This window comes from Clytia hemisphaerica, unplaced genomic scaffold (assembly GCF_902728285.1).
Source record: "Clytia hemisphaerica strain Z4C2 unplaced genomic scaffold, Clytia hemisphaerica genome assembly, whole genome shotgun sequence".
In the NCBI taxonomy this organism is placed as follows: domain Eukaryota; kingdom Metazoa; phylum Cnidaria; class Hydrozoa; order Leptothecata; family Clytiidae; genus Clytia; species Clytia hemisphaerica.
Genome location: NW_027103551.1, coordinates 598455 through 626273, shown reverse-complemented (window position 1 = coordinate 626273; position 27819 = coordinate 598455). Strand labels below are relative to the sequence as shown.

General features: G+C 35.9%; 1 protein-coding gene across 1 annotated transcript; it reads left to right on the top strand.

Annotated features, from left to right (window-relative positions):
* Window positions 1-12285: 12285 nt before the first annotated feature.
* On the top strand, window positions 12286-17947 carry LOC136800184 (neuronal acetylcholine receptor subunit alpha-7-like). The gene is made up of 6 exons (XM_067056802.1): window positions 12286-12407; window positions 13205-13347; window positions 14149-14303; window positions 14775-15013; window positions 15926-16138; window positions 16852-17947. The coding sequence occupies exons 1-6, from the start codon at window positions 12353-12355 to the stop codon at window positions 17481-17483; spliced, it is 1437 nt and encodes a 478-aa protein (XP_066912903.1). The 5' UTR covers window positions 12286-12352; the 3' UTR covers window positions 17484-17947.
* The last annotated feature ends 9872 nt before the right edge of the window (window positions 17948-27819 follow it).

Here is a 27819-nt window from a genome sequence, read left to right as displayed (position 1 = left end):
CTTGAAATTGAATAGATTCAATTACCAAGGTAAACAAACGTCGGATATCCAGACCTCCCAGGGCTTGTTTTAACTCGAGCTATTTTTCTAATTTTTCTTTTGACTTGCTAAAGATGATATCATGCTAATTTACGCCCGCCCTCCCTTTTGAGTATTGATGAGGTGAAGTTCTTTTTAGTCCATACAATTTTTCATAATCTTGACCCTTTTCAAGCCTCTAGAATTCTGGCTGAAGTATGAGTATGGTGGTAATTTGTTTCCAGAAATATTGTGCTATTTTATGTATGTTATATTATGTTATTGTAAGTTCAGGATAATACCTTTTTGATATTTCCAATATTTTACGGTATTAACCTTTATGAACAGCTAGTTTAAACATGGAGGTATAAAGAAACAGGAGAAGTATGCTATTGTAACCATGCTCGCCCTACGATTAAAAAAGTTACGAGGTATGCATGCTCATAATCTCATATATCGTGCATTTTTAATGAGCTCTTTTGTTGATAGGTGAAATCTTATTGGCTAACTTAAGTGTTGGAAATAAGATGAGACGAGATTCATTGTTTCTGACATTGGTGTAAGAAAATATTTGGATTAAAAAAGGGCCTGTAAACTTTGCAATCCTTCATCAAATGACAAGATTTTTCGATCAACATTTTCTTCAAGGTGAACTTTTTATTTTCTGGCTGGAGAAAATATCTTTTCAAAACAAAATTTAATGGATGACAAAATTGAACGCAAACTTATTTCGTGGAGCCAAATTTTATTTTATTCTCGTATATTAGAAGGCTAGAAATCTTCTATGCTGATAGTAAGAATGTTCAGAGCAAACTTGAGTCCCGGGGGGGGGTGGTACTTAGGCAAAATGGGTGCCGGTATGTGCGAGCCATAAGGTACCTTTTCTCATTCCTCAGAAGTCTCTCAAAGGGGTACAAATTCAAAAGTTAGTCTCTGAAAGGGTCCCAAAATCACGAAAATCAAAAATTTCTCTCTCAAAGGGTCACGATTTCCAAAATTTTTGACCAAAATTTGGTGAAAACCAAACCAAAATTTGGAAAAAATGGACCAAAATTTAGGAAAAAGTCTCTCAAAGGGTCCCAAAATCACCAAAATTTTGTCTCTCAAAGGGTCGATTTTCGATTTTCGGCTCGGACATACCCGTACCTCGCAAACCTAGTACCCCCCCCCCGGACTTGAGTTCTACTAAAAAGTCGTATTTCATCGGGCGAGCCTAGAATTTCTTTTGATTTATTACATAAAAGAAATCAAAAGACTTTAACGACCAATTACCGACAAATTCATCTCCTGTCTTTCTTTATACCTCTATGGTTTAAAGTTAATATTGAATCTTCGTGTAACATTTTCACAGGTTGTTGTATTAGGGGGCTGTATGGTGAGCGATCACGGGCTGTATGGTGAGAGATCACCGTATGGTTTACGACCATCATCCCAAGTGGTATTAGCGTGATGTGTGATTTATTGTTTACATATTTTTGTTAATATTTTTAAGCATCTTCAAAACAGAAGTTCTCGAATGTTGTATGTATTATCACTTTTTTGCCTCCGAAATTTCTTGAAATAGACCTTATCAGAGTTTTTTTGATTTTTCTAAAAAAGTGATGCATTGTAGGATTGTTTCGAGTGTATTACAATATAATTCCCTCATCATAATACACTCGAAGCAATCCCACAATGTATCGCTTTTTTAGAAAAACCAAAAACTCCGATAAGGTCTATTTAGTAATTCCAGTTTCAGCATTTCTTGAATTTTTCTTATTTTTTGGCAATTTTAAGCCTCATTGTTCTTATAAAATTGTTCGTATAAAAAAGTGTACAATCAATAGAAGAAATTAAATCTTTGGAAAATGAATTTTACATGAATTGAAATACTGATCGTACATTTCAAAATTTCCCGACAAAATCTCAGAGAAATAAAATACGCCCTCCTGTCATTAATCACAGGGCGTTTTTGACATCGTTTTTTATCTTTCTAATGATTTCTTTAACTTAATGAAAGGTTAAAAGATCTACCAATTTTCAATAAATTACAATAGGTTGTTTCTGTGCAATAATTAATGAAAGAGGGAGATAGATCAAGAAAGATTTAGTTGAAATTTAATCGATCTGTGATACACCCGTGATAAAAGATTTTCAGAATTAAACTTTTAGAGAGATAAAAATTTACATGCACATATACATAAGCTTGTTTTAAAACCAGTTTTTGGATTGATGTTACATTTAATGAACGTTTTGATGTCATTGACAAGATTTGACAGGTCATGGTCGAGGACTAGCCTAGTTAAAACTAAGCCCGTATTCCCGAGACACACGGCTTATGGTAATATAGCCGTTTTGGCTCTTTAAGGAAATTTTTAACGCACTTTACAGATTTTTAATTTGCCTTGGAATACTGTTATCGTCAAATTCATCCTAGTGAAGGAATCAACTAGTCTAGCATTCTTGGCTAGGTCAGGACATGTCAAAATGTACAATACTTATGTTTGATTATACGCATACGTTCTAAATAAAGATATATACTACACTAGTCTAAAAGCGGTATAACTTATATTGCCTTCGGTCAGTATTTCCCACAATCAAACTCAGACAGACTGGAGATTGGCCCGATAGCCTAGTTAATTAGACTTCCTTATCCGATATCTAGTGATATATTAAAAAAAACAACCAACAGTTAAAGAATTTCTTATATATGATACTGCATTGACATTTTTAATTCAATTAGCATCAAATAGGAATAGGAATTGATTAAAGATCTCCTTAATGCTTGATCTTATTATCGTATTGCAAACGTTTGAATATGATATATGAAGGTGAGGTGGATCAGTCAGCATCAAAATAGATTTGTTCAGGATTTGTTCGTCTAGCATGCATTAAATGCTAGGATTAATATTTAATGTTTTCGTTTGTAAGATCAGTTTGTGAGGAAATTGGACAGCCATTTCTTTCTAGTTTGAAGCAATTTGAACTCGGACACAGGCCCGGCGGAAGCAGGGAGACTGAGGAGACTTCAAATTTTGAGCAAAATAGATTTTTTTTCTCGAATTTCTAGCGAATTTTATCTCATTTTCAGCCTCCCCATTTTTACGGTTGTTCCGCCAGGCCTGGAACAGTTACGAGTCTTTTGATCGAAGATTTTTATTATATAAAGTCTTGCTGATGTTGCGGCAGATATTTATGATTTTTACAAAGTAACTTTAGGATGTCCTCTGAAATTGTAATAACCCCGACTGAAAGATATAAGTGATACAAAGATTAACAGGGTGGTTGGTTTTAGCAAAAATACTTTGGTTTGCTTCATTTCATTGTCGGAAACTTGTTTAACTCAAGTATATACAATCTTCTTCTTGTTCCTAATAACCAGAGATGGCCAAATAACATTATAAGGTTCATATTTCAAAATCTACTTGACGCTAACTAGATTAGCATTAGATCAATTTGACCTTTATTGATCAGCTTTATGGTATTTGTTTTTGACCTTCTATGAAAATATGGATTATAGAAATTAGGTAATCTTGGATAAATGCTGACGATACTCATGGTTGGTAATAACGGATTTTAGCGGATTAGTCTACTTATATAAAGCTTCTAGTTATGACTTTGATTACTCGTTTACCTCATGTCACAGTCCCGCTGACACCCCAGCCATCCCCATTGGAATTTCAATAGGAATTTTTATCCCACTGAGGAAAAAGTCCCACCGGGGCTGTGAGACAGGGGTGTCTCATTTAGAGATCAAGGTTGTCCCCACGTAGCAACTAGTTAAAATCGTGCTCAGTTTCTTAGCTCATGATTCTGATAGGGATCAAGTTTGTATCACGAGGCCTCCAAGCGATTTGCGTGATAAGCGCTTCGTTCTTGAGTCATGGCCTGATGTGTGATAGGGAAAAAATTTGGACGTTATGTTTGATTGGTAGTAAAAGGTTTGGCGTGATGGCGGGACGGCGTGACGGCTCTATCACGTTTATCAGTAGTCGAATCGAAAAAGTGATGGGAGTGGCTCAGTGGGACTTAATAGTATGTATGTTTTTATAGCACTATCGCTTCTGATCTTTGCCAACTCTAGAAAACACTGTTTTTAAATCATCGTAGTTAAGCATTTCTTATGCCTCTTATAGTTCTGAAATTCAAGCCAGCTGCAGGAAATATGGGCTTTGTTGACAATTTAACTGCAATCACTTAACTCAAAAATAGTCAGTGGATACAATTAATTACGATTACGATATTATGGTCGTGTTCAGACATGAAAGTTTAAGTTTGAGGCTAAAGTAGTACTAAGTTGATATGGGAATTAAGAAATGCATCGACTTAATTGCTATTTCATCTTTTAGATAGATTAAACATATTTAAGAGAGGAAAAAGGAATTTCCTTTTGAATGTTTGAGTGAGGCTTCGTTTTTGATAGAGGAGATCGCAAACAGTTGATGGTATAAACACATGGTTTAACAAATCGATTTTTTCGTTGCGGAGTATGGGAATCTCCATACTTCGATCCATGATATTCTCATTAAAAGCCCATTATCTGCCTAAATTGCTAGAGACGCTCCGAGCGTCGCTAAGTCATAATTTTCACGTTCTCCTTTCATAATTTACAAAAGGAGCATGCTTTTCACTTGCAAATTCTGAGTTCGTCTATTCAGAAAACTGTGATAATATCGTAAAAACTTGTTTTTTAAACCAGAGGGTGATTCCTTTTTAAACTTTGGTTTAACTTATGAGGAGCGTGCAGCTAAATACAAAAGGAATATAAAAGAAACATGTAGACTTACAGTATGTGGCCCCAAAAACGTCGATCAAATTTAAAATTTCTCTCAAATCGAGAGGAAAAGAGGTTTTACAAAAATTTTTGCTGCATGAAAAACTTTAACATCTCTACTTTATTTCCCGACAGTTCTTTTTCAAAATTTTCAATTTCAACAATATTTTTCAATCGCTTAAAGATAGGTAGCTTTTTTCTAATGGCCCCCAAAACGGAGGTTTGCAATTTTAGCGATTTCTCGAGATATCTTTAAGATATGAACAACACCAAGGACTAAAATGACGTCAATTTTTGACGAAGACCCTGCATACCCTGAGTATCAGAGGTCAAGTTTTCAAAGAGAAAGTATTAACCTCTGAGGACGAGGTAAGGTTTTTCAATCGGGTCGGAAAAGTCTCAATGTAATTGCTCAAAGTAACAATATCAACCAAGGGAGAGTGTGTTTCTAAGAATCAAATCAAAACAAATCGAATTTATTCGCGCTGTGATACTCACGGTAGACCCTGCAATGTTATTTTTTGTAAGAGCAACGGAACTTTTTTTTTTTTTTTAATTTTCAACTGAGGATTGTTTGTAAAAACATGAAACTGCCAGTATTGAAAAAATAATTTTCATTACTTCTAACTACGATAAAATATGAATACAAAATTTTGACCATAGTTTGGAAATGTGATTTAGAGGGTTTTGGGCATAAATTTGTTTGATAAAATTTTTACAGTATACCCCTGGTTGTCAAAACGCAGGTCTGGGGCCCCCAAAACGGAGGTGTAGTTAAAATCAAATTATTAAGCCCAGTGGTAATAGGGGGAAGAACTATGAACATATTCGTGTTTACCCTTAAATTTACGACCCGATGGATATAAAATTTATGATTTTCATGAAAAATTTCAAGATTTTCGATATTGCAAAGTCTAAACTAAAAATTTAGAAATTTTCAAAATGACAATTTTGATTTAAAAGAACGTCTTAATCAAGTGTCTGAAAACCAATCTCTTTTGAAAATAGTTCCAGTCATGTATGGAATAAGCTGTGAAAATTTTAGAAAAAAAGCTTAACTGAAACTGAAAATATTAAGCTTTTAAAGGTATTTTTCTCCTATATTTTGCAAAAAAAATGACAGAATTTGCCGTTTTTGATGATTCAGCGAAAATTTTTATATATAATGTTAATTTTTTGTTATAAGCTATTAACTCAAGCTGATAGGAATGGAATTCCAAGATTTTTTGCTGTTTCTCATATTTAGAATTTTCGGTTTTATCAATGCTGATTCTAGGGTCCCAAAATACTGGTTGACCTTTAAGATGCTATATCTTTATTTACCCATCCTCTAAAGTCACAGATGTGTTTGCATTTTCTGAACGGCATTAGATGTAGAAAGTTTCCTATACCCCATTTTCATAACTTATTTTCAATATCCAAGGAGCTATGCCTATAATGAGTTACGTATATGCAATTTTTATCTAATTTTGGTGTTAAAATATTTCCTTCACTCAAACCATCAAAAACATGCTCATTTTTAAGTATAATCATCATTCTTTCAAATTAAACAAAAATCGTTTAATTCTGATAAATCTACAAGTCAGAATCCTCATTTTAATGACGACCTCCGTTTTGGGGGCCGTCTCCGTTTTGGGGGCCATATACTGTAATTACTTTGAACCTTGGTCTGAACACGACATATCTCTCGAAAAAAAAACATTTAGATATTTAAGTAGGGGCAATTAAAATTTGGTGACCACGTAATTAAGCGAAAGAGGACTTTCTTTAATTTAATTGGTGTTGATTAATTTGTCATTTCTAAATTTCTATATCGAGTGCAAATGTTTTCTTTTCCTTGTATGTGTGTGGTGCGATCAATTGTTTTTGTGAAATTTTATATTATAATCTAAATCATAAATCTTTAGCCCTATTTGCACATAGGTTAAGGATATAAAGGGTACTTACTACATAGCACGTAGTTTTAGAATCACTGCTAATTAGACATCAGCGTATTTAGTGAAGAAAATCTCCACAGCGCGCGTTGCTATTTTGGCACACAGTAAAACCTCTTCCACCGACAGACTAACCTACCATTTTGAATCAGACTTTGGCTTCACTTTCCTATAGAATTAGCTATAGAGATGTCACTTCCAGTTTTTACTTCAAATGTCTTCAAAGTACGTTAAATGGTTTGACATTTTGTGACGCAGGGCTTGCGTTTAAGATGGTAAGTTAATCTAAATTTCGTACTGTTTTTTACCTTTTTTAACTTGTCAAAGAATAAGAATATGTAAAGGGAAAGGGTTGAAATTTTGAGAAATTTTGGCACGAACAACAATTTGAGTGAAGTGAGAGTGATATTCATCTCTATGTCTGTGTTAATTGTTGTAACCTTTAGCTATAAGCACTTTAGAACTTTTTGTTATCAAGCTTACTGCTTGAGGCAAACATTAAAGCAAACATAAATATTTTGACTCACACTGAAGGCTTTAGGGGGGGGGGGGGGGTGTTCGACAGTTCTGATTTCCGAAATATCGAAGAATATTGCCGTGATTTCCAAAATTCACAATGGAAATGTTTTAGTTTCATTACCAATTTAAGAATTAAATCTCCTCATTACCAAGATTTTGACGTACAAAGAGGTGTATTTTCTATACCGAAACAATTTTAGGATTCCGAATGTACACAATACATTTTGTAAGATTACCGTAATTCCCAAGTAATATTCTCAAGAAAAAACGCTCGATTTACACAATACCAAAATCTCGTACGTCCCTCCCCCACCTTAGGGTAAATATTATCTTATTTCAGTGTAACAATCTTTCTCTTTACCACCTGCTAGTTTACAAATTTAGAGCTTGTAAATTTTGAGATTTTAAGGGGGTCCAGTCTCTACTTCTAGATGCGCCCCTAATAAGAAATAGCATGAACATGGAAATAGGAAATATTACGACTGGTTACTCAACGGAATAAAGAACACTAAAAGCTTACTAACTCTTCGATATTCTTACAAGAAAGATGCGCGTGTACGGTATTAATGATATCCAATTAAAAAGCTATTAAAATATTTCGACATCTCATGCTGATCTTTATGCTATGTTAATGGTAAACAAACGCATTTATCATGAAAACGTTTTGTTGCAATCAACATCTATGGAATGCAAATTTTTTGAAAAAGCGAAATCAGCGTGAAAGTTTTGTGATTTTTGGTATTGTTGTGATTTTGATATTGACACTGACTGGTATAATAAGCAATGTTGGGCAGCTCCTATTTTTCGGGCAAAGTTTAGACAGGGATTTAAGGGTTAAAGATTCTTTGCTTGTGTGTAGCTTTAAGTTTCTTCTAGCAAGATCAGTGAAAATATAGTTTTTGACTACCAATGTAACGGTGAATAATACAACAAACAAACAAAAAAGTAGTAAAAACTTACTACTTTTGTAAGTGTTGATTGATGTTGGGTTCAATTCCATCCCAATTTCGGCACCTAAAAAAACAATTCAATTAAGTTGAAAGATATTTCCGGCTATAATATACCTTAAGGGAAGAAATTTTGGCTTATGGTTTGAAAAATTAAATTTGGCCGGAATTTAATTTAGCGGATGAAGAATACTTTGCGCTAAAAAAACCTGTTTTGAGGCTTGAAATACTACATATTTTGGGAATATATACAATAATCTAAATTTGGTTGGAATTCAATTTTGGCGGACAGCGGGAAAAATAAATTAGGCGAGGACTTAATTTCTTTCCGCCAAAATTAGTATTCTCGAGGTCAAGAAAGTTTTTGCATCAGACAGAGCATATTTATGTTGTTTAAGTAATCTAAGAAATTTTGTAAACTTCTCAAGAACCTACCGTACTTTACCCTTAACAATCCAAAAGTTTCCTCAGCAATCAAACGCTTTCTCTGAGAACTGATTGGTTTATTTAAATCAATTACATCATAAGTTTGAGTTTCAACCAATCAGATTTGATTGTTAAGAGAACTTTTGGATTGTTATGTGTAAGTACGGTACTGTACTGAGATTCTGTCGACTTTTCCGGAATGTTTCCGCTGTATTTTCACCGGTTGAAAATAGTAAAGGGTTGTTTTCGGAGATACAGACAAAGCTTAATATCCAACAAAGAGACTCATTGACTTTCTGAGAAACCTATTATTCAACTACACAGTAAGATTCCTAGAAGAGTAGAATGGAGTCGTTTATAACCCATGTAATACAGTAATATGTGTTACATAATTATACGATGATTGTAAGTGGATAATACCAGTCTGTAATAAACTACTATCTTTCCTTTATATTGATGTTAGCTTATCTTTTACCTAGCTGGCACACAACGTTTTTTCGACGTTCATCTAACGTCCACAACGTCCATATAACGTTAGATGAACGTTAAAACAACGTTGTTTGCCAGGTGGGTACTATGTCTGAATTAGTCGTCTAACAGGCTAGATTACCAGTCTTTTTTCTGCTGGAGAGTGGCAGTAGGATCTTACTACCGAGTTTATGTATTTGCACTTTTGAGGACGGTAGAGTGACTGAAGCGATTTGGAAAATTCCGCCCCGCAAAATCGAGGACGGTAAAAGTGCTTGATTTACCGTCGTCCTCAGCTGGTCAGGATCTACTCAAATTAGAACCTTACCGTCTCCGTCGCTGAAAAACACACATACATAAACTCGCTACTGTAGTCCAGGAAGCTGAGTCTATGTTTACTTCATTGATTTGAACTGCGTTCTTTCTCTTCCGTTATTCGTGTAAAGTTACGGGAAATAGTTTAACATATGCATTATCATGCTTTACGGCACTGTTTTAAACTATGATTGACTATAGACCACTATAGGATGTCCTATATTATATTGTACTTTCTCAGTTCAATTTATAAAATAAAATGAACTCAAATTTGATGTCAAAGCGTGCAACGTTTTTTTTTACTTGAAGTTGAAAACAAAATTTTTTTGAGTATACTTGGAAAGTTAAATAAATATTGAGATTGTAACATCAACAGAATTTTTTTGAGTTTTGGATATCAAGAAACCATGGCTCTGAAGGTAAAGAAATGGTCAAGTTTACCCGTTTACCTTATTGGTATTAAATTTCGCAGGCTACAAAATTTCGATAGATTGTCAGTTTTTGGAAATTTTCCCCTATATTAAATTTTGCGATTCACTAAATTGGTCGTTTTCAAAAATGAAAAGAAAAAATGACTGATTTCGCTTGAAACACAACGTATTGGGTGTAAACATAGCAAAAATAGTAACAAAAAAATAGTAACTAGGTGTAACGAATAAGTATTTTCGATTTTCGGCCTATTTTGAAAATTTTTCGCGGGTATTTAATTTCGCGATTTAGTATTTTTGAAACATTTAAAAACGGTATTAAATTTCGCGAAATTTGACCTAAAAAATTGTAATTCCTTTTTCCATTTTTAGTCGAAGATCTTTATCAAGCTTTTTCGGATATCTGAATTTTTCTGCAATGGATTTTTTGTTATTTGAAGTAACGTAGTAGGATGGCTATACTCTCTCGTTCCCGGTGAAACTTCGGGTGAAACTTTAACATTACAACGGAAAAAGACCAAAAACTCGGCTTTTGTCCATGCACGTAAACAGGTCTGAACTATTTTCTATTTCTATTTGATAATTCACAGGAGGTTTACTAAACCTAAATAAGAAAACTAAATAAATAAATAAATAAGGCCTCTGCAATTACAATGAAATAAATATATTTCAAAAAATATTAAAATCTATTTTAAGATAGGGCTAGATGTTGGCTTTTTTAGGCTTAAAATGCAAATAAATGGATAAAAATAGATGAGTAGATATTGTGGAAAGAAATTAATTTATAAATGAGCGTAGATTTAACTTAGACTAGAAGATTTATTGTTGTAGTGATATGGTTTGAGCTTAACTACATAGTGCGGGCGGGGCGTACGGTATTTCGAAATTGCGGAAATCGACCCTTTTTTCTTCGAAATTTCGGAAATCAGGCAAAATTCCTTCGGTATTTTGGAATTCTGAAATTGTTCCAGTATCGGAAATCCATAAATTTTTGCTTCGAAATTTCGGTATTATAAAGTTTTTATTCGGAATTCATACACGAAAAATGAAATTTAATCAAACATTTGTCAAAACGAAGAAAAATACCCGAAAAATCGGTATCGGAATGGCAAGTATTTTTTTGTAGAATTTCAGAAATTTTGGCAACATTTTTCGGTATTTCGGAAATCGCAAACACGTACGCCCCCCCCACTTCAGAAGAGAAGAATGACATTGTATATACCTCTGCCTTGTTGGTAGGATGGATTAACATATTTCAGTCCATGGTGAATATTGTGACAAACCTTTAAAGGGTCAGCCCAGTGGTTTGCGTGAATGCATGTATGGGCTTTTTTCATTTGCGTGAATGCGTGAAAATTAAGAAAAAATTGCGTGAATGCGTGAACTGGAAAACTTTGCGTGAACAAAAATTGCGTGAATTGCGAAAAAACATTGCATGAATGCGTGAATTTGGAAAAAAAGTTGCGTGATTGCGTTAATTGAAGGTTCACTGGGAGCCTCTTTAAACGATTACCTGTCGATATATTCGATGTAACAAGCGGAAAGGCGCAAGTAATGTTTTGCTGGGAATGAGAAAGTTTTGATACTGTTTATAATGAAAGTCTTTTGTATTGTGGTAAGCTATACATTGGTATTTTTAAATGTTTTTGATATTTGTGGTCAAAAGTTTTATCATGCTTGCCATGTGATAGTGATGTAACGTATATACTGATGGAGTGTTTAGTGAAAAATATAGAAACAGTAAAACGAGGGGAAAATCATTTTACACATTTTACTACTTTGACTTTAAGATTAAGATGGATGAGATTGAAGGTTTGTCAGCGGTGCTGTAATTTCAAAATAAGTCATCCATTCTTCCAGTAAGAGGTTCTGATAAAGGGATGTGATGATCGCATAAACCTTCTACAGCCAAAACATTTAAAATCGCGTTGCTTTTTTGTTTGAAACGAAACTATGATCGACGGTTGATATTGGTGCGATAAGTTTGCTTTATTAGCCCCAAGTGGATCAAGGGTAAAAATCAATGCGATGTTAAAAAAGTCGTCAAGCTTTAATTTCATTATTTTATGGATTGTAAAAATTGAAAATTCCCATGTAGGTTATAAGTAACATAGGAATTTCAAAAAGTCATAAAGTTTTCTTAGGACTTAACATAGTAAGAAAGTGTGATAAACTGATCATTTGATTTGAAAACTCTTGTGAACAACCAGAAAAAAAACTTTAGAACGTGCTCCATGTTAAAAGTGTTTATAGAGAGAGAGAGAGAGAGAGAAGCTAGACTTGAAATCAACTTTAACATGGAAAATATAAACAATTCAACGTAACTAGAGATCTTTCTTTGAAAATTTCAGCATCAGCCGCGTGTATTCAAGGCCCCTATAGACTTCAGCGAAAATTATCTGACGCTAATAGTAAGCTGATAATACTTGGGATCAAGTTTGTGGAAATCTAATCTGAAATATTTGTTGTTATTTTAGGAGTAAAATTCAAGTTATAGAAAACTCAACTTGACAACTCGACCTACCAGGAAAGGACTACGCAAAAATGAAATCACAACTGACATTTTTCTCGATAATCACATTGCTGTCAACTACGTCAGGTAAGAATTTTCTATGATAGATGGATAGGTCATGCCTTGGAATGGAATGGAAAAGTTTCTCGAGAGAGGGTACTTTGGAAAATGACGGGTATGCGCGAACCGTACCGTACCTTCAACATGCAATCCTTAAAGAGACAATTTTCTTTCAAATGCCCCAATTTAACTTCTGTAACGTATAATTTAACTCTGAGTTTCAACACGAGACTCGGATATCAGAATCCAAAAGATCAAATGTTTCAATATTAAGGCTGAAAATATAGTCTAAAAGCCATTGAACTCCTCCAAAAATGAAATATCCAATGAAATAAAGTGAACTGAAAGTACAAAATTGCAATACTCGCCCAAACTTTATATCCTAAAAAAAGTTAAAATTCCAACATCATCAGTTCTTGAATTGTCATACTTCAGATGAGAATGTTTGAATCATTTATGTACGTTCAAATGGTCATTCTTCAAATAAATGGCCAAGGTTTTGTCGGTATTTGAACTTTTTCAAAGCGCCATATATCGTACGTGCAAAAAGAATTAGCTTTTTTATGTTTTCGTTATCTTGATTAAATCATACAAAAATATCTGTGACCGCAATCTTTGCTGTCTCCCTTCTTCCCTCGCACCCCTGTAAACCTGTAACCTCATATTCTCCCGCCACCCACCATCTTTACTCATCATGATCGTAATTTCTCGTTAGTGGCTTGTTTAAATTTTTATTTCGAATTGCAATTTTGATGGCTAGCTCCTGACTTTCACGTGCCATTTATATTTTATCAATCATCAATATATTTCGAATTAATTCGTAGGTGCCATTAACTTTGACGATGCAGAATCGAGATTGCACGAAGATCTGACCAAAGGTTACAACACAATTATTCGACCCGTAAAGCATCCTTCAGATAAGATCGAAGTCAAGTTTGATCTCGCTCTACAACAAATTGTAGAAGTTGTAAGTATCTATACCAACTGGTAAGAAATTACCATAGAATGATAGCACCACCAAATTCTGAAACTTTAGCGTTGTTTCCAAAACATTGTCAAATATCGCAGCTTTTCCGTTGCAAAATTTGACAACGCTTGTCTTTGAACAAAGAACGGGGTCAGGCTGACGAACAGGGTTTCTAAATCATGTGCATTTTGTTGGCCAATCCAAAAGTAAACATTCTCGGGTATTCATAATTTTTTTGTCTTACTAGTAGGCTTCGATTTGAAGCATTGTGTAGAATACCGTCGTTTTTTATAAGTTTCCCATTTCCGCACTAAGATTCTTGTCATTTTTCCGGAATCTTTCCCTTATTTTTTCCGGAATAACCGGCATGAGATTTGAAAGAGTTTGTTTCTAAAGGTACGGAAAATCTTGTCCATTCATATCACCACACCATTCCCACTGGATTTTTCGACTTAGGAACAATATAATCTTTATCCCCATTGGAATTTCGATAGAAATTTTATCTTCGTTGTGAGAAAAACTTTCACCGGGGCTGTGAGACAGGGGAGTTATCTGGATGAAAGGAAAAAGAATGAAGGAAGCTCTTATTCTTCAATACTTTCACTAAATACATGTTTTTTCTTTCATAACGTTTATAAGCATACGCAGGCTCAGCTTTGGGTACTTAACCAATGGCTCTATTGTTTCAGAACAATAGAATGCCAAGCATAATGCGAGCCTGGTAGGGACAGAAACTTGCTTTTATAAAAAAACAAATAGATTCCAGTCCAGAATTTTATTTTCTTATTAATTATTTCACAGAATGAGAAATCAGAATCATTAGTGGTCAGTGTATTTTTACGACAATATTGGACCGATGTCAAGTTGAAATGGAATCTATCCGATTATGGAAATATCTCTTCAACAAAATTCAAACCTGATTCCATTTGGGTACCAGACCTCATGTTGTATAATAAGTAAGCATATTTTAATCACCCAACCTGCTAAGCTTTGAAAGCTCTCCAATTTTACACGCTCAATTATATTCGATAATATTGAAAGTCACCTTCAGCAAGAAACTCTCAAACAACGCTCTTCCGTTCAATACGCTCCCTTATTTGAAAAATTTAAATTTCCCTTGAAATTCGAATTTATAGAGAGCCTTTTTTTCTACGCGTCCAACAAAGAGCGTTAGTGATTACAAATGAATGTTTCCCAATGAAATCAGTCGGTTGAATAATCGAGAAAATTTGGAGTTATGAATTTCCTTTTTTTGGCTTCTAAATTCGGCAGCCAGGGGCTTTTTAATAGACTGGAAGGGCGCCGACAATTGAACTTTGCGCTATCAAAATTTTCAGAAAGTAAAGTTCAGTTAGAAGTAAACTCTAGTCTATAGTAAAAAGCTGCCCAATGAAAATTTTACTGACCGATACTTCTTTCATCTTCAGTGCGGAGAAGGATGACAACTTTGGAGGAAGTCTAGATCAGCTCCCCACTCGTGTAATGGTTAATCACGAAGGATCTGTCACTTGGCTAGCTCCAGCTATCATTACAGGGAAATGCCCTATGAACATTCGGTATTTTCCTTTCGACACACAAAGTTGTCGATTCAAATTCGGTTCATGGGCATATCATGGTGATGAAATTGATTTACAGGCAGCTAGAGATGAAAACACATTTGATTTGGGTAAGATTTAATTCCTTCATTTTGTATGACTTGAAATTGGTTACTTTACGTAGGGAAGAAGTGACCTTGCAAATCATACATTAGAGATTAGCTGTAGCCTAACCCTTTAACTATACTTCATTGGCAGGACCACGATACGAGTCTGAGTTAGGGGTTGCCAATTTCGCGAAACGAAGATAGTTTGATAACTGGTAGCCCCCTTCTCCAGAGTGATAAAATTTTGGAATTTAAGGCTAACTCATATGGCTCGATAGTGTTTTTTAGGCCACTTAATCGTCAAAATATTATAATTCAACGGGGCTCATAAATACGATGCTTGATGCCCCTGCTCAAAGAGACCAGGCTATCACAGACCTCTACAAAACCCGGAAGCACGAATTCGTTAGAGGATGCAAACAGCCTAGACTAGGGATTGAACCAACTATCTCACAATATAACCCCTTCTTTTGTGTCCACTTTTCAATTTACACGGCGCCCCTTGTTCTCAGGGATAAGAGTCTTCCAAGTTTTAATATCGTCTCCTTAAGGATCATACACGTTTTTTATAAGAACATCCAAAATTTTGAAGCCTCCAGATGTTCTTAACTTTTTCAGTTTCAAGTCTAAATATATTCATGTCATGTTCTTATTTTGACCATTTTGTGGGTATTTTTGACCATTTTCCTAAAAGAGTCCAAAAAGGGTCCAAAAAGCCTTAAAAGGTTCTCTAAAAAAAGCGTCGATGATTTTCGCACTAAGATTGAGTCAAATCTTAACCTTCCCAGTACGCAAAATCTTTTTAAAAAACGTGAAAATTTCTTTTTTATTTGAAATCCAGAACTAAAAACAGTTTATGACCTTTTAAATCAAGTGGTCTGGAGTTATAGCTTTGAAGGGTTAATCAAATCAAGAATTTGAATCTACATCTTTTAGGATCATATTCTGAGCATTCGGAATGGACAATTAAAGACGCATACCTCAAACGGAACGTTCTTCGTTATGGTTGCTGTCCTGAACCTTATCCTGATGTCACTGTTGAATTAAAGTTGAAACGAAAACCTCTGTTTTACGTATTGAATCTATTGCTACCAATGATTTTTATTGGTGTTTTGACGCTTCTGGCTTTCTTCCTACCAGCTGAATCGGGTAAGTTACTTGAATGTCTTAGAATGAAATATCATGGTTTGATTGACTTTAGATTGGATAGTAGAGTCTTTTTAACTCCAACCTCCATAACTCGAATGTCTCCTTAACTCGAACAAACTTTCCTCGTTTTATAGACCCTGCTCCATAACTCGAAATTTCCTTAACTCGAACAAATTTATGTTACTCATGAGTCTTCGGGTTATGGAGAATCCACTGTATTTTTATCCCTCCTGATAACCATCAAAAGTTCGACAATTTTACTAAGTGGAGATATTATCGGCCCTTTTTAAGCCTAATTTTGGGCTTACGCCAATTAGGGCCGTTAATAACGCCGAAATTTGTAAAAATGGCTACTAATACTTCAAGTTAGTAAATAATGACTAAAATTTACATTAAAATGTCATTTTTCAGTAGTAAACTGTTGAAAATTCCATCCAAAATTACTGAGTTTTAAATATATTAAATATTTCGCTGAAGTTTTAAATATGGAGTAAAACAATGGATAATTTTCGTCTTCGAATCATACCTAAAACCGCTTTTAGGTTAAAATTGCTAAATCTTGGCCCTTTTTACGCCGGCCCTTATTACGCCACGAGCCCAAAAATAACGCTAATAAGGGCCTGTGTGAAAAGGGCCGATAAGGTATACGTTTTTTGGCTCTCATTGTTTCGTATACTTTATAAGAAGATTACAAAAACTTTTCTTATTTGCAGGTGAAAGAATTTCGTTTGCTGTCACACTCATGTTGGCTTTGACTGTTTTCATGTTGATTGTAGCAGAGATGATCCCCGCCAGCTCGGAAAGCGTCCCAATGCTTGGTATATTTTTCACTTGTGTTATGATCGAAATGGTTTTGATGGTATTCGCTATGTGTTACACATTGAATCTACATTTCAAAGAACCTAATTCCGAAAACCGTATCGGGAAATGGACACGGGCTATCGTTTACAACCGATTAGCAATCTATCTCGGTGTACGAAAACGGGAGAAGAAATTCGCTAACGTCAATGGTCACGTTAAAGCTAACGGGCACGTGAACGGCAATGCGGGTTACGTCAAAGATGAGGTAGAGGACGTCGCTCTAAAAGAGAATAATACTGTTCGTTTTAAAGAGTCCAATCATAATCATGACGAGCCTGACTCCGAATTGGAAAGCACGGCGGCTAGACTAATGAAAAAGAGCATAAAAATGGCCGAGGACAAAGCTCGTGAAGAAGATATTGAGAAAATTATTAAAAAAGAACTTGTTGCTTGTGCGAAAACTTTTGATGTGCTTTGCTTGATCATGTTTGCATTTATGTTTGGAATGATCTTGTTGATTTATCTGCTTAATACTGATGTTTGATTGGTTGTTGCGATGGGCAAATATTACGTAATCGGATTAATTTTCACGAGCCAAAAAATCACAATATTTTTTGGATTTTATTTCGTGAATCAGTGTTTTGAAAAATTTCGCGAGTTTCATTTTTGCAAAAAAAGGCAAAAATTCGCAAAAACGCGAAAATTTATCCGATATAAAAAACACCAAACGACCAGCTGTACTGGTAGACATTGAAACGAAGAATTAATCATGAACTCGTAAATGCAAAATATGTAAAAACAGTAAAATTTTAATTAAAGTCATATTTTATCTTAAGGGATTTTGAAATAAAAACTTTTCAGTATTAAATAATAATTTTTTCCATATGCTCAAAAGTTATGTTTAAATATATCTTTGATTATATAGTAAAATCTATTTTGATATATACATTATTATGCAATAGTCAACGGTTACGTTTATTTTCTAAGAACAAACTATACATAAACTTACCGAAATACCGTGTTCCCATCAAAAATTGGCTGAATCTGGCAATCCCAGAAATTAAGAAAATTTAAAACACCGTCACTCACACCGGTTTTTAGAGGTTGAAATACCGGAATTAGTCCAGGGAAAGTATGCTAAAAATGAATACAATAGTGCATTTTTGACTAGAAAGCATGAAATTTGGTACAGTGGTACCTTAGGGGGTAAGAAACCTTTTAAGCCTCTGACCCACTTCCGAAACACCTGTTTGTGTATTTTACAGACCAGAATGCCTCCCAGGCAAGAAAAACATGTCATATGATATATCGTTGGAAAGGATCTCTCACACTGATTCTAAAAATCATCACAACGTGTATCTGCAAATGGACTGGGTCCGAGTTATGGGCTACGGAAGTAATTTACAGACCAGTCTGCATGCCCGAAAAAATGACAAAACATGTCATATCATATACCGTTGGAAAGGTTTTTTCATACTGATTCTAAAAATCATCATGATATGCATCTTAAAATGGACTGGGTCAGTGAAATAAGCCATAGGAGTAATTTACAGACCAGAACGGCTCCCGTGCATACAAACAATATTTTTATCTCCAAAACATGTCATGTTACATACCGTTTGTAAGGTTTTTTCAGACTGGTTCTAAAAAACATCACAACATGTATCTGAAAATGGACTAGGTCCGAGTTATGGGCCAGGAGCCATTCTGGTCTGTAAAATACTCCCATGGCCTATAACTCGGACCCAGTCCATTTGGAGATACATATCATGATGATTTTTAGAATCAGTGTGAAAAAACCTTTCCAACGGTATATGATATGACATGTTTTGGAACAAAAATTAAAATGTTTTTCTTGCCTGGGAGGCATTCTGGTCTGTAAAATACACAAACAGGTGTTCCGGAAGTGGGTCAGAGGCTAAAAATGTTTCTTATCCCCTAAGGTACCACTATACCAAATTTCATGCTTTCTAGTCAAAAACGCACAATTGATGCACGCTTTCCCTGGACTAAATGGGATCTCCCAGAAAAAATCCGTTCATGGGGGTGGAGGAAGAATTATCCAGGGGTCCACGGGGTTGATTTGATGTTTGTCCAGGGGTATAACCCGTGTCCAGGGGGTTAAAAATCAAAATGTCCAGGGGTAATTCATGAAAAAAATAATATATCCTCCACCCCCCATGAACGGATTTTTTCTGGAAGAGCCCAATGCAGACAAAAAATAAGACTAATCACTTATTACTACTTTGACCCCTAAATTGCTTGAAATTGAGTAATTTAAGGCTCAGCATTGTTCTAAAAACGTTCTTATTTTATGGCGATTTTGTTCTTGCTCGCTGTTCTGGTAAAATTGCTTTTATAATAAAAGGGTATTCACAAGGCTAAGACACACAATAAAGCGTTTTCGGCGTTTCTTTATGAAAGAGCCTTAAATCATAGGTCGAAGAAAAACTTTAGAGCTTAGACGTATCATAAGTTTGAAGCTAATTTTCTTTTTCATTAATATCAACAACTTACATATTTAAATTTAATTTAATTTACAAACCAATTTACAAATAACGTGAAATCATACGCTTCCTATTTACAATCTACAAAGTCAAACATTTTAGCATTACCTGCACCGATTTATAGAATGTGTCAATATCCAGTCAGTAAAGAGATCAACTTTATGAATTGACGGAAAGGACTTAGTTAGTAGTACATTTGAGAGAAATCTCGCGTCAAGTCACTTAACGTGATAGTGAACTTTATGAGCATACTATCATAAAAATGGATAGAAACGTATAATTTAATAAAATATAATTTTTAGCATAAAGTTAATTGAATAATTGGGAATCGGAGAAGAGAAAGACAGAAAATCCACTGTAATTAAGACTTCATTGAGAAAATCTTACATCATCTTGTCTGGACATCTCGTCTATTAGAAATGCAGGCTTTAAAAGGTCTGGGACAGGACTAGAAAAATGAACAATTGTTCCAGTAGGGAACATTTTAATGAACTGAAATTTTTGGAGGCAGGGTTGGGAAAAATGAGAGGGGTGGGAAATGGAAAATTTTCATTCTAGGCATGGGGGAGAAGCCCTGAAGGACAATATGGACGTCATCTCTCTCACCATACATACGTTTTTTTATAAGAACATCCAAAATTTGTGAAGCCTTCGGATGTTCTTAACCTTTTGAGTTTCAAGCCTAAAAACTTTCTTAACATGTTATTATTTTCACCCCTTTCTGAGTATTTTTGCCCATTTTCCTAAAAATTCGGGTGCTTTAGAGCCTATGGGGCGATGTTAATCATTCACTCCCAGAGGACAAATGGTTGTCATTCTCAAACGTCGTGTTAAAATTTTTCTATGGTAAACACTTGGCCACATCCCGAGGAACAATAGTGAAAGTTCTGGGGAAAGAGAACCTCGAAATACCAAATATGGACATAGAAGCTTACCTAGAATATGAACCTCGTTTCTCATGTAAATGTTGGAGATGTTGCTGTAACATTGTGTCGCCCAACTATTGATACTGCGCCAACTGAATCTCAAAGCTTATCTCACAGCTGTCATGGTGTTGTGACAATTATACCAGGGAAAAAAGTTGTGGCAAGTGTGGCAAGTCGCAAAAGTGTAATGGACACTTGAAACTTTCAAAGAGACTCAAAAGAGAAAGGCAGCGGAAAACGATAAACAAGGACCCTCGAAAAGCAAATCTAGGAGAACTGAAACCGAAGCAGATGCTTTTTTACGAGAGAAAAACGATGCAAACCAAAAACTAAAGGAAAAGGAGTTAGAGCTCCAGAAAGCAGAACTCGAACTCAGAAAGCAACAGATGGATGACTTTCGTGTTATGCTTATGCACTCTCAGAAACGACATGACATTTTGCACGAAGCCCAACAGGCACTCTTATAATTGTTAAATAAGCCCAGAGATCCCTAATCATTTGTTACTATTGTTTGATTATAACACCGTATTGGAACAAGAGTAAAAAAAAAACAAAGAGAGTGTCACCTCAACCTGCCTTCAAACATCAAAGATGAACCAGAAATTTCCAAGCTTTTCAACAGGCTAAGAGATGACGAGCTTCTTTAGAAATGTCTTTAAGGGAAAACTTAGAATGTCAACGAGTCATTAAATGGGATTGTGTGGACCATTTACTGAAGGGCTAGAGGCGAGACTTCTGGATGGGAAATGAAACCACTTGTTTCCCATCTAGAACGCCCGCGCGTAGTTTTTGCACAAACGCCGGATTGAAACTAAAATCTGTCGCTAGATTTCAAAAAATTCAAAAAAAAAAGGAACCCCTAGGTACAATCTGTCATCATGATTAAGGGGCGTTCTATGCGCGTTTTGGATGGGAAATTCAATTTCTCTTGCCTGAGAAGGGTTATTAAAGTTTCGCCTCTAGCTCTTTGGGCTTGAAACTGGTGTGGACGCGCTGTCCAAAGCGGGTGTATGTATGTTGTAAAACACTTGACACTCAGCATTCAGCAAGTGTGATGCCAAAATCACAAAACGGACGAGAAAGCAATTGAAGTAGTAATAAAAAACGTATTTAAACATGCCCTCAAAAGTGCAAAGAGCAAAAGGAACTAGCAACGCTAGATACTTCACTCCTCGCGACATTTATTTTGTAGGGCTTCATTTTATTTATCTAAAAACAAGCTATACTTTTATGGACCTATCTGATAATAAAATCAAACATTTTTAAGAAAACAATTTGGAAATTATTATGAAAAGCTCAACAGCTCAACACTGGTTACCGATGGATTTACGCACAGCATCTTGAACCAAACTGACGGTATGTGCGGCGAAAAATTCGCTTTAAGAATGGCACTCCTACAGTGCAGCAAAAAAACAACAACATAAAGACGGTGAAATTCCTACCCTAACAGTGCAATTTTCTCAAATTGTCCACTCTTTTATAGCAAAAAAATCTGAATTTTCTTTCAAAATTTACAATTTTTCCTGGAATTGCTGAAATTGCCACCGTTACAGTGCATTTATCAAAAACACTACCCTGACAGTGACCACCCCCACGGGCAAAATGTCACCAATAACACAAAAAAGTAGGTTTAGTTCTTGTTTTTCCACGCATGAACGTATAATGGCTTTTCCAGGGTATCGGACTAATTGTGGAGCCTGATAAAGTTACATAGGAGGTTCACCTGATGCATTAATTACGTGTACCTGTCATCGAAAAATGACGGTGGAGATAAACCGTCCGTAAACCGCAAAATTCTTACCTCAAATCTCTTGCAGCTGTTGTTAAGCCAAAAACAACCCCAACCGTAGACAACATTATCACCCGAGAGGATAAACTGTGGTTCCTGGACCCAATCATTTATGGGCGAAGCAATGAAGAAAATGCTCTCAAGGCGCTATACGCAACTCACGTGAAACAGCATGAAAACTCTTGTTTAGAGGTAAATAGCTACACTAACATCCGAAATTTATACTTTATACTTTATTTATAAGGTGTCGTACCCTAAAGGTGCAATCTTCTCAATTTGTTGACTCGTTTTAAAGCAAAAAAATATCAGAATTTTCCGGAAATTGCCACCGTTACAGTGCATTTATCAAAAACTCTACATAGCCTTAACCACCGCTCGTACCCGTCGGACAATGTCTCTGACTGCCCCCCCCCTCCCCGCTGCAAAATGTCACCATTAACACAGAAAAGTATGTATAATCCTTGTTTCTCAACGCACAAGCCTATGAACCTATATTATATGAACTTATATCTACCAAACGACCCTGGTAGATGCAGCTCACGGGCTATTCTATGTTTGATTAAACAAAAATAGTCAACGTCAAGCCAGACATAGTTTACTGGGCTAGGGTGTCAGCGAATCGGGACCTTCACCGTCAAATATAACAATGCCACCACACGTAGACAAGCTTACCTGACACTCGTTTCCAAAAAATCAAGACCTATGCAAAAAGTGGACACCACAAGTGAAGAAAAAGAAGTCAGATTTTACTACTCCTGGAAAAGGTATAACTTTGCTCAATTCCCTTGGTGTAAGCTGTTTCTGTTCCGCTCCAGCAGATTTCGTTAAATTTGAAACGCTACTTACCGGGTGCCGTATCTTTTTTGGAGGATATACGAGGGCCTAATACAACAGGCCCAAACATGACCTGGTTTACTTTCTCCTAAGCTAAAATAATTGCATTTTCATTGATTACACAACCTTCAAAAGAGCATGTTGAACATTAAAAAGGATTAAAAAGGACATAATCGTCAAAGATACCCAAACGTCTCTGTCAAAGTTTTATCGATTGGTGGTAGACAAAGAGGAAGTTCAAAAATGGAATGAACTGTTAAACCTTGGTTGTTCGAGTCCCCATTCAAAAATTTTGTTCAATTTTGTGGCAGATTCGTTCCTGACTCAAATCCTTTGCCATTATGGGTCACAAGCAGAACTTGAGTCATTGGACATGGAGAAACTAAATCTTTCCAAGGACGAGGAACAAACACCGTATTATGTTGCTGGCTATCTTGTATTTTCATTGAAGCAAAATTTGCGCACTTCCACCTCCGAACCAGACCCATTGGTTGCCCTCTTAGATAGCTGGGGCTCAAGACAAAATTGCTCTTTGATGCAGCCCTTCCGGAAGAAGATTCGTCGTTTTCAGATTTGCAAACTGTCTCATCTCTTCAAAAGAAACCAGTCTCCATCAATACAAAAAGTACAACATCTCACGAATCAACAAAATCAAACAAAGAGCTTTCGTCTCCTATCCAAAAAGATCAAACAATGTCAGAAGAATATATGTTACCTTTTAAGAAGAAATCGTCTTCAAATGAAAATAGTACGTTTCCTTTTCCACTTGAGCCATCTTTATTAATTACATCTGCTGCATCTCCTTTAGAAAGCAAAGCAACTCGGCGAATTAATTCTTTTTCATCGACCCAACAAGAACAATCCCATCATAGTGCTGCACCTAAAGGTAGTTATTACTAAACTTTTGAAAAGCGATAGATAGTATCATGACAATTGTGCAACACTTTTCAGTCATTGTGAAATGCCTTAAGGGAAAATATGGCGGATTTGGTGCATTTTGTTTCTTTTCTCTAATGGTTCGTCACTAATTGACGTTCTACAGAATTTATCATGTTTCCTGTTGTACTAGAAAAATCATTTTCAATTACAGATCCTGATTCTCCTTCAGAAAAATCAACTTCGCCAATCAATGGACAGTTCTGCATATCAAGATCTTGGCATCGAAGATTATGTAGAAACCTGGGTAGAATAGGTTGACCGTAGTGGTCTTTTCAAGCTAAACAGTTAGTTCTACCAAGTCGTTGTCAAAATCGAAAAGCTGGCAAGAGCCATTTTGAATTTAAATCTGTTTGCCACGTCTACTCTGGTGAAAATTTAAAGGAGGTTTTGAAAAATAAGTTCATGGCTTGTTCAGTTCTGTTAAATTCCTGGAAATCGCTAACCATCAGCCTTGATGAACATGCAAGATCAAAACTATTCCAAAAATTTGTGAAAAAGTGAATAAACGTTAGAGTCAACGCCTTTGTTACAGTGTGGCTTCAGCAATACAAATGGAAAAAGTCCAAAGAAGGTGAAAAAGTTACCGAACAAGGCGAGCCATCATTGCGAAAAGGACTCTCTAAAAAAGGTGGAAAGAAAGCTGTAGACCGATCATTAATTTCGCCAAAGAAGAAGTTAAAAGGAACACCCCAGAAAATAGCAACTGGAACACCTCAAAAATCTTCAATGCAAATAATAGACTCAAAAGAGGAAAGAGAATACTGAATCTACAATTAGATTCCTATCATGATTTAAGTTGTTGCTTTGAATATTTGTTACATATTGCATAATATATCTTCTGATGTATTAAAAACGTGTACCTGTCATGGAAAGATGACGATGGAGATCAAGTGTCTGTAGACCGTAAAATTGACGGCCATGCTGTTGCGGCCTGTGCAATTTCGGAAAAAAGGAAGATAATGTTGTTTCTCTAACAACACTTACCAGTACTACATCAAGGTAATCTCCTAAATGGCCCTGGCAAAAGCAGCTCACAGGCCATTCTATATTTAGTCAAACAAAGATAATCTGTCCTACTACGTCAAGAAAGACATCACCGGGCTAGGCTGTCTGCGAATCTGGACATCTTCTTTAAGGTTTATGTATCGTACCACGTCTTCTCAACATCGACCCTTTAACATATTGTGGAAAATGTAGCAAAGTTGTACTGAGTGTAGAGGAGATTACAGAAAAAGGAGCAGATCAACATCAAGCGTCTGTTGTGATCAATGTGATCTCTGGTTTCACAAAGCATTTTCAAACAGTGCTAATATAAATACTGCTACCGCATTGATATGTGCATGGACGCAAACACGCCCACTGGAGAGTATGGGATTGATGGTTCGCTGACTCGGAATGGAGTCAAAGTAGTAGCGAGGAAGAGAGTTCAGCTGATACCGAATCAGATTCGGACACGGATGAGAGTGGCACTACTGCTACTGTTGAAGTCGAAAGCGAGTCAATGATTGAAAGCGACACGGACAGTTTAGCTGACTATCAGGAAATCGTTATTTTGTCGTGTACGTATAATTAGCTGGCGATTGAAAAGTCATTTTAGATTTGGAAAAAGTCACTTCAGTTTGTTTCATGTTATTTGTATTTCAAGAAGCACCAATTTCTTTTGCGCAAGAGTAGACAAGAGCTAAAAACTGTACAGTTTGTGAGCAAAATCTTTTCGACATTATAGACATCCTATTGATTTAAAGGTTAAATTCAGCATGGGTAAGAATATGTAAAACTACTCCTTTCTTTTTATCATTCTCTTCTCAGGAAAAAGACGACTTGGAACTGCTTCAGACGCACAAAGCCACCAAAATCCTCATTTCCGACGACGAAATCAACATCCTGTCCAGTGGGAAACTACTGGCTAAATTGAAGGCTTGTGAAATTGAGCGTGCTGTTATCACATTTTTTTCCCATTATTATTTGAATTATCCTTTGTGTTGGTCAGCGGTGCTAACATTTTTACAATTTGCAGTCCTGGGAGAAGAAGATATGGAGAATGTTCAGGAAGAACTGTAAGAAATTTGGAAGAAAAATTAGGGTGACATTTGTGCATTCTCGGACATTCTGGAAGGGGAAGACGCCCTAGAAGATGGATAATGTGAAATTCTCCTTTTGTTGCTTCGGATTAAATTGGTAAAAAGTTTTCCAAGAGTAAGTCTGCATGCAGATTGGATTAACTCAAGGGGCTATTTGATCATTTTTGTTTCTTTGAGAACAGATGGTTTGAAATACCTTCGATGAGGAGACAACACTCACTTTTTCTTAAGCAACCAGGTTGTTAAGGCTCGAGCCTGTAAAGTGCAAAGTTTTTTATTGGTTGATTGACAATAGGCTGTTTTTTTTGTCGTTTTTTACTACTTTATAGAGTCAAACAGCAATAATTATTGTTTGGTATCTTTTGATTGAATGAATATTTTTGAAACATTTTCTCACAGTGATGATGATCTAAGATTGAAGAATCACTCCTGTGAAAATGGTATGGAACACACCTATGTGTGTTCTAACCACTTCCACCATGGAGGTATAAAAACCTCCACTTCTGTATCTCCATTCGCACGAGGAGGAAGTACCCGTGAAACGATTGTCGATTAATCGAGAGAAAGTTAGAAAGTCAGAAAGGTTTCAATCGTGGAAGAGAGAGATGAATTAAAAGATATATTGAAGCAGCTACCAGCAACGCTATACATGACCGTGTGATTTGCTCACATAACCAACGAAATTGACGTCTCGCATCGTACGGGACTACATCGTCAAAACCCGGGGGGGTACTTAGGCAAATATGGGTGCTGGGTATGTGCGTGCCTTAAGGGTAGGGTTTTTCACCCTCCCAAAGTCTCTCTAAGGGTTACCAAAACAACAAAAGTCAAAATCAGTCTCTCTAAGGGTCGGTTTTTTCACAAACTCGGGTCAAAGAAAAGTGAAAAGTCAAAAAAGTGAGAACATTTTAAAAAAAGTGAGAACATTTTTCAAAAATTAGAGAAATTTTTCGAAAATCGGAGAAATTCTTTTAAAAATCGAATTTCTTTGGCCCATTATAGAAATTTTTTGTGAAAAAGTCTCTCTAAGGGTTGGGTTTTTCTACACTGAGTCTCTCTAAGGGTCACCTTTTCACCAAAATTCAGTCTCTCTAAGGGTAAGGGTCCAGAGGTCTGGCACGCACATACCCGACACCCATCAATCCTAGTACCCCCCCCCGGGCGTCAAAAGCAGGACTTCGCCTATGTGCAACGAAAGGCATCAAGCATGATTTATTGGCGTGGATCAAAGAAACACGAGAAGAGGAAGAAAGCAATCAAGCGTAAACACCACAAAGCAAAAGGTGGAAGGAAACGGTCACTTTGCCTCGAAGAAGAATTGCTTCCAACCCTCATGAGACTACGACTAAGTCTAACAACTGTTGACTCGGCATTTTAGGTTCATGCTGAGCAAATCCCAAGTCTCAGAAATTTTGATCACGTGGTTAAAGTTATTAAGCAAGGAGTTGAGACATCTGGCCAACTAGAGGACAGGTAAACAGAGCATCGCCACAAACTTTCCGGAAACACTATATGAAGCTGAGGTGTATAATTGATTGTACAAACTCCAAGCTGTCTTGAGGTACAGCATCAACTTTGGAGTGAATAATGCAAACATCACTGTACAGTCCCTGGCCTACAAAATGCAGGTGCCCCACAGAATGCAGGTTAAGAAATAACGTAAATCGTCGATAGCAAGTCACAAACACGCTTTAGAAGACTTTCGATTAGTCGGACTGATCCTTTACACTGTATCATTGACTAAAAATCCAAATTCAACAAAACATAACGAGAATTAACCGATAATTTTGAGGATTTAAGAAAT

What these genes read in the sequence shown, in the direction of transcription:
- LOC136800184 (XM_067056802.1), top strand. Translation starts at nt 12,353, where the DNA reads ATGAAATCACAACTGACATTTTTCTCGATAATCACATTGCTGTCAACT. An exon ending in ATTGCTGTCAACTACGTCAG is followed by an intron (nt 12,408 to 13,204) that starts GTAAGAATTTTC and finishes ATTAATTCGTAG; the next exon opens with GTGCCATTAACTTTGACGAT. An exon ending in GACCTCATGTTGTATAATAA is followed by an intron (nt 14,304 to 14,774) that starts GTAAGCATATTT and finishes TTTCATCTTCAG; the next exon opens with TGCGGAGAAGGATGACAACT.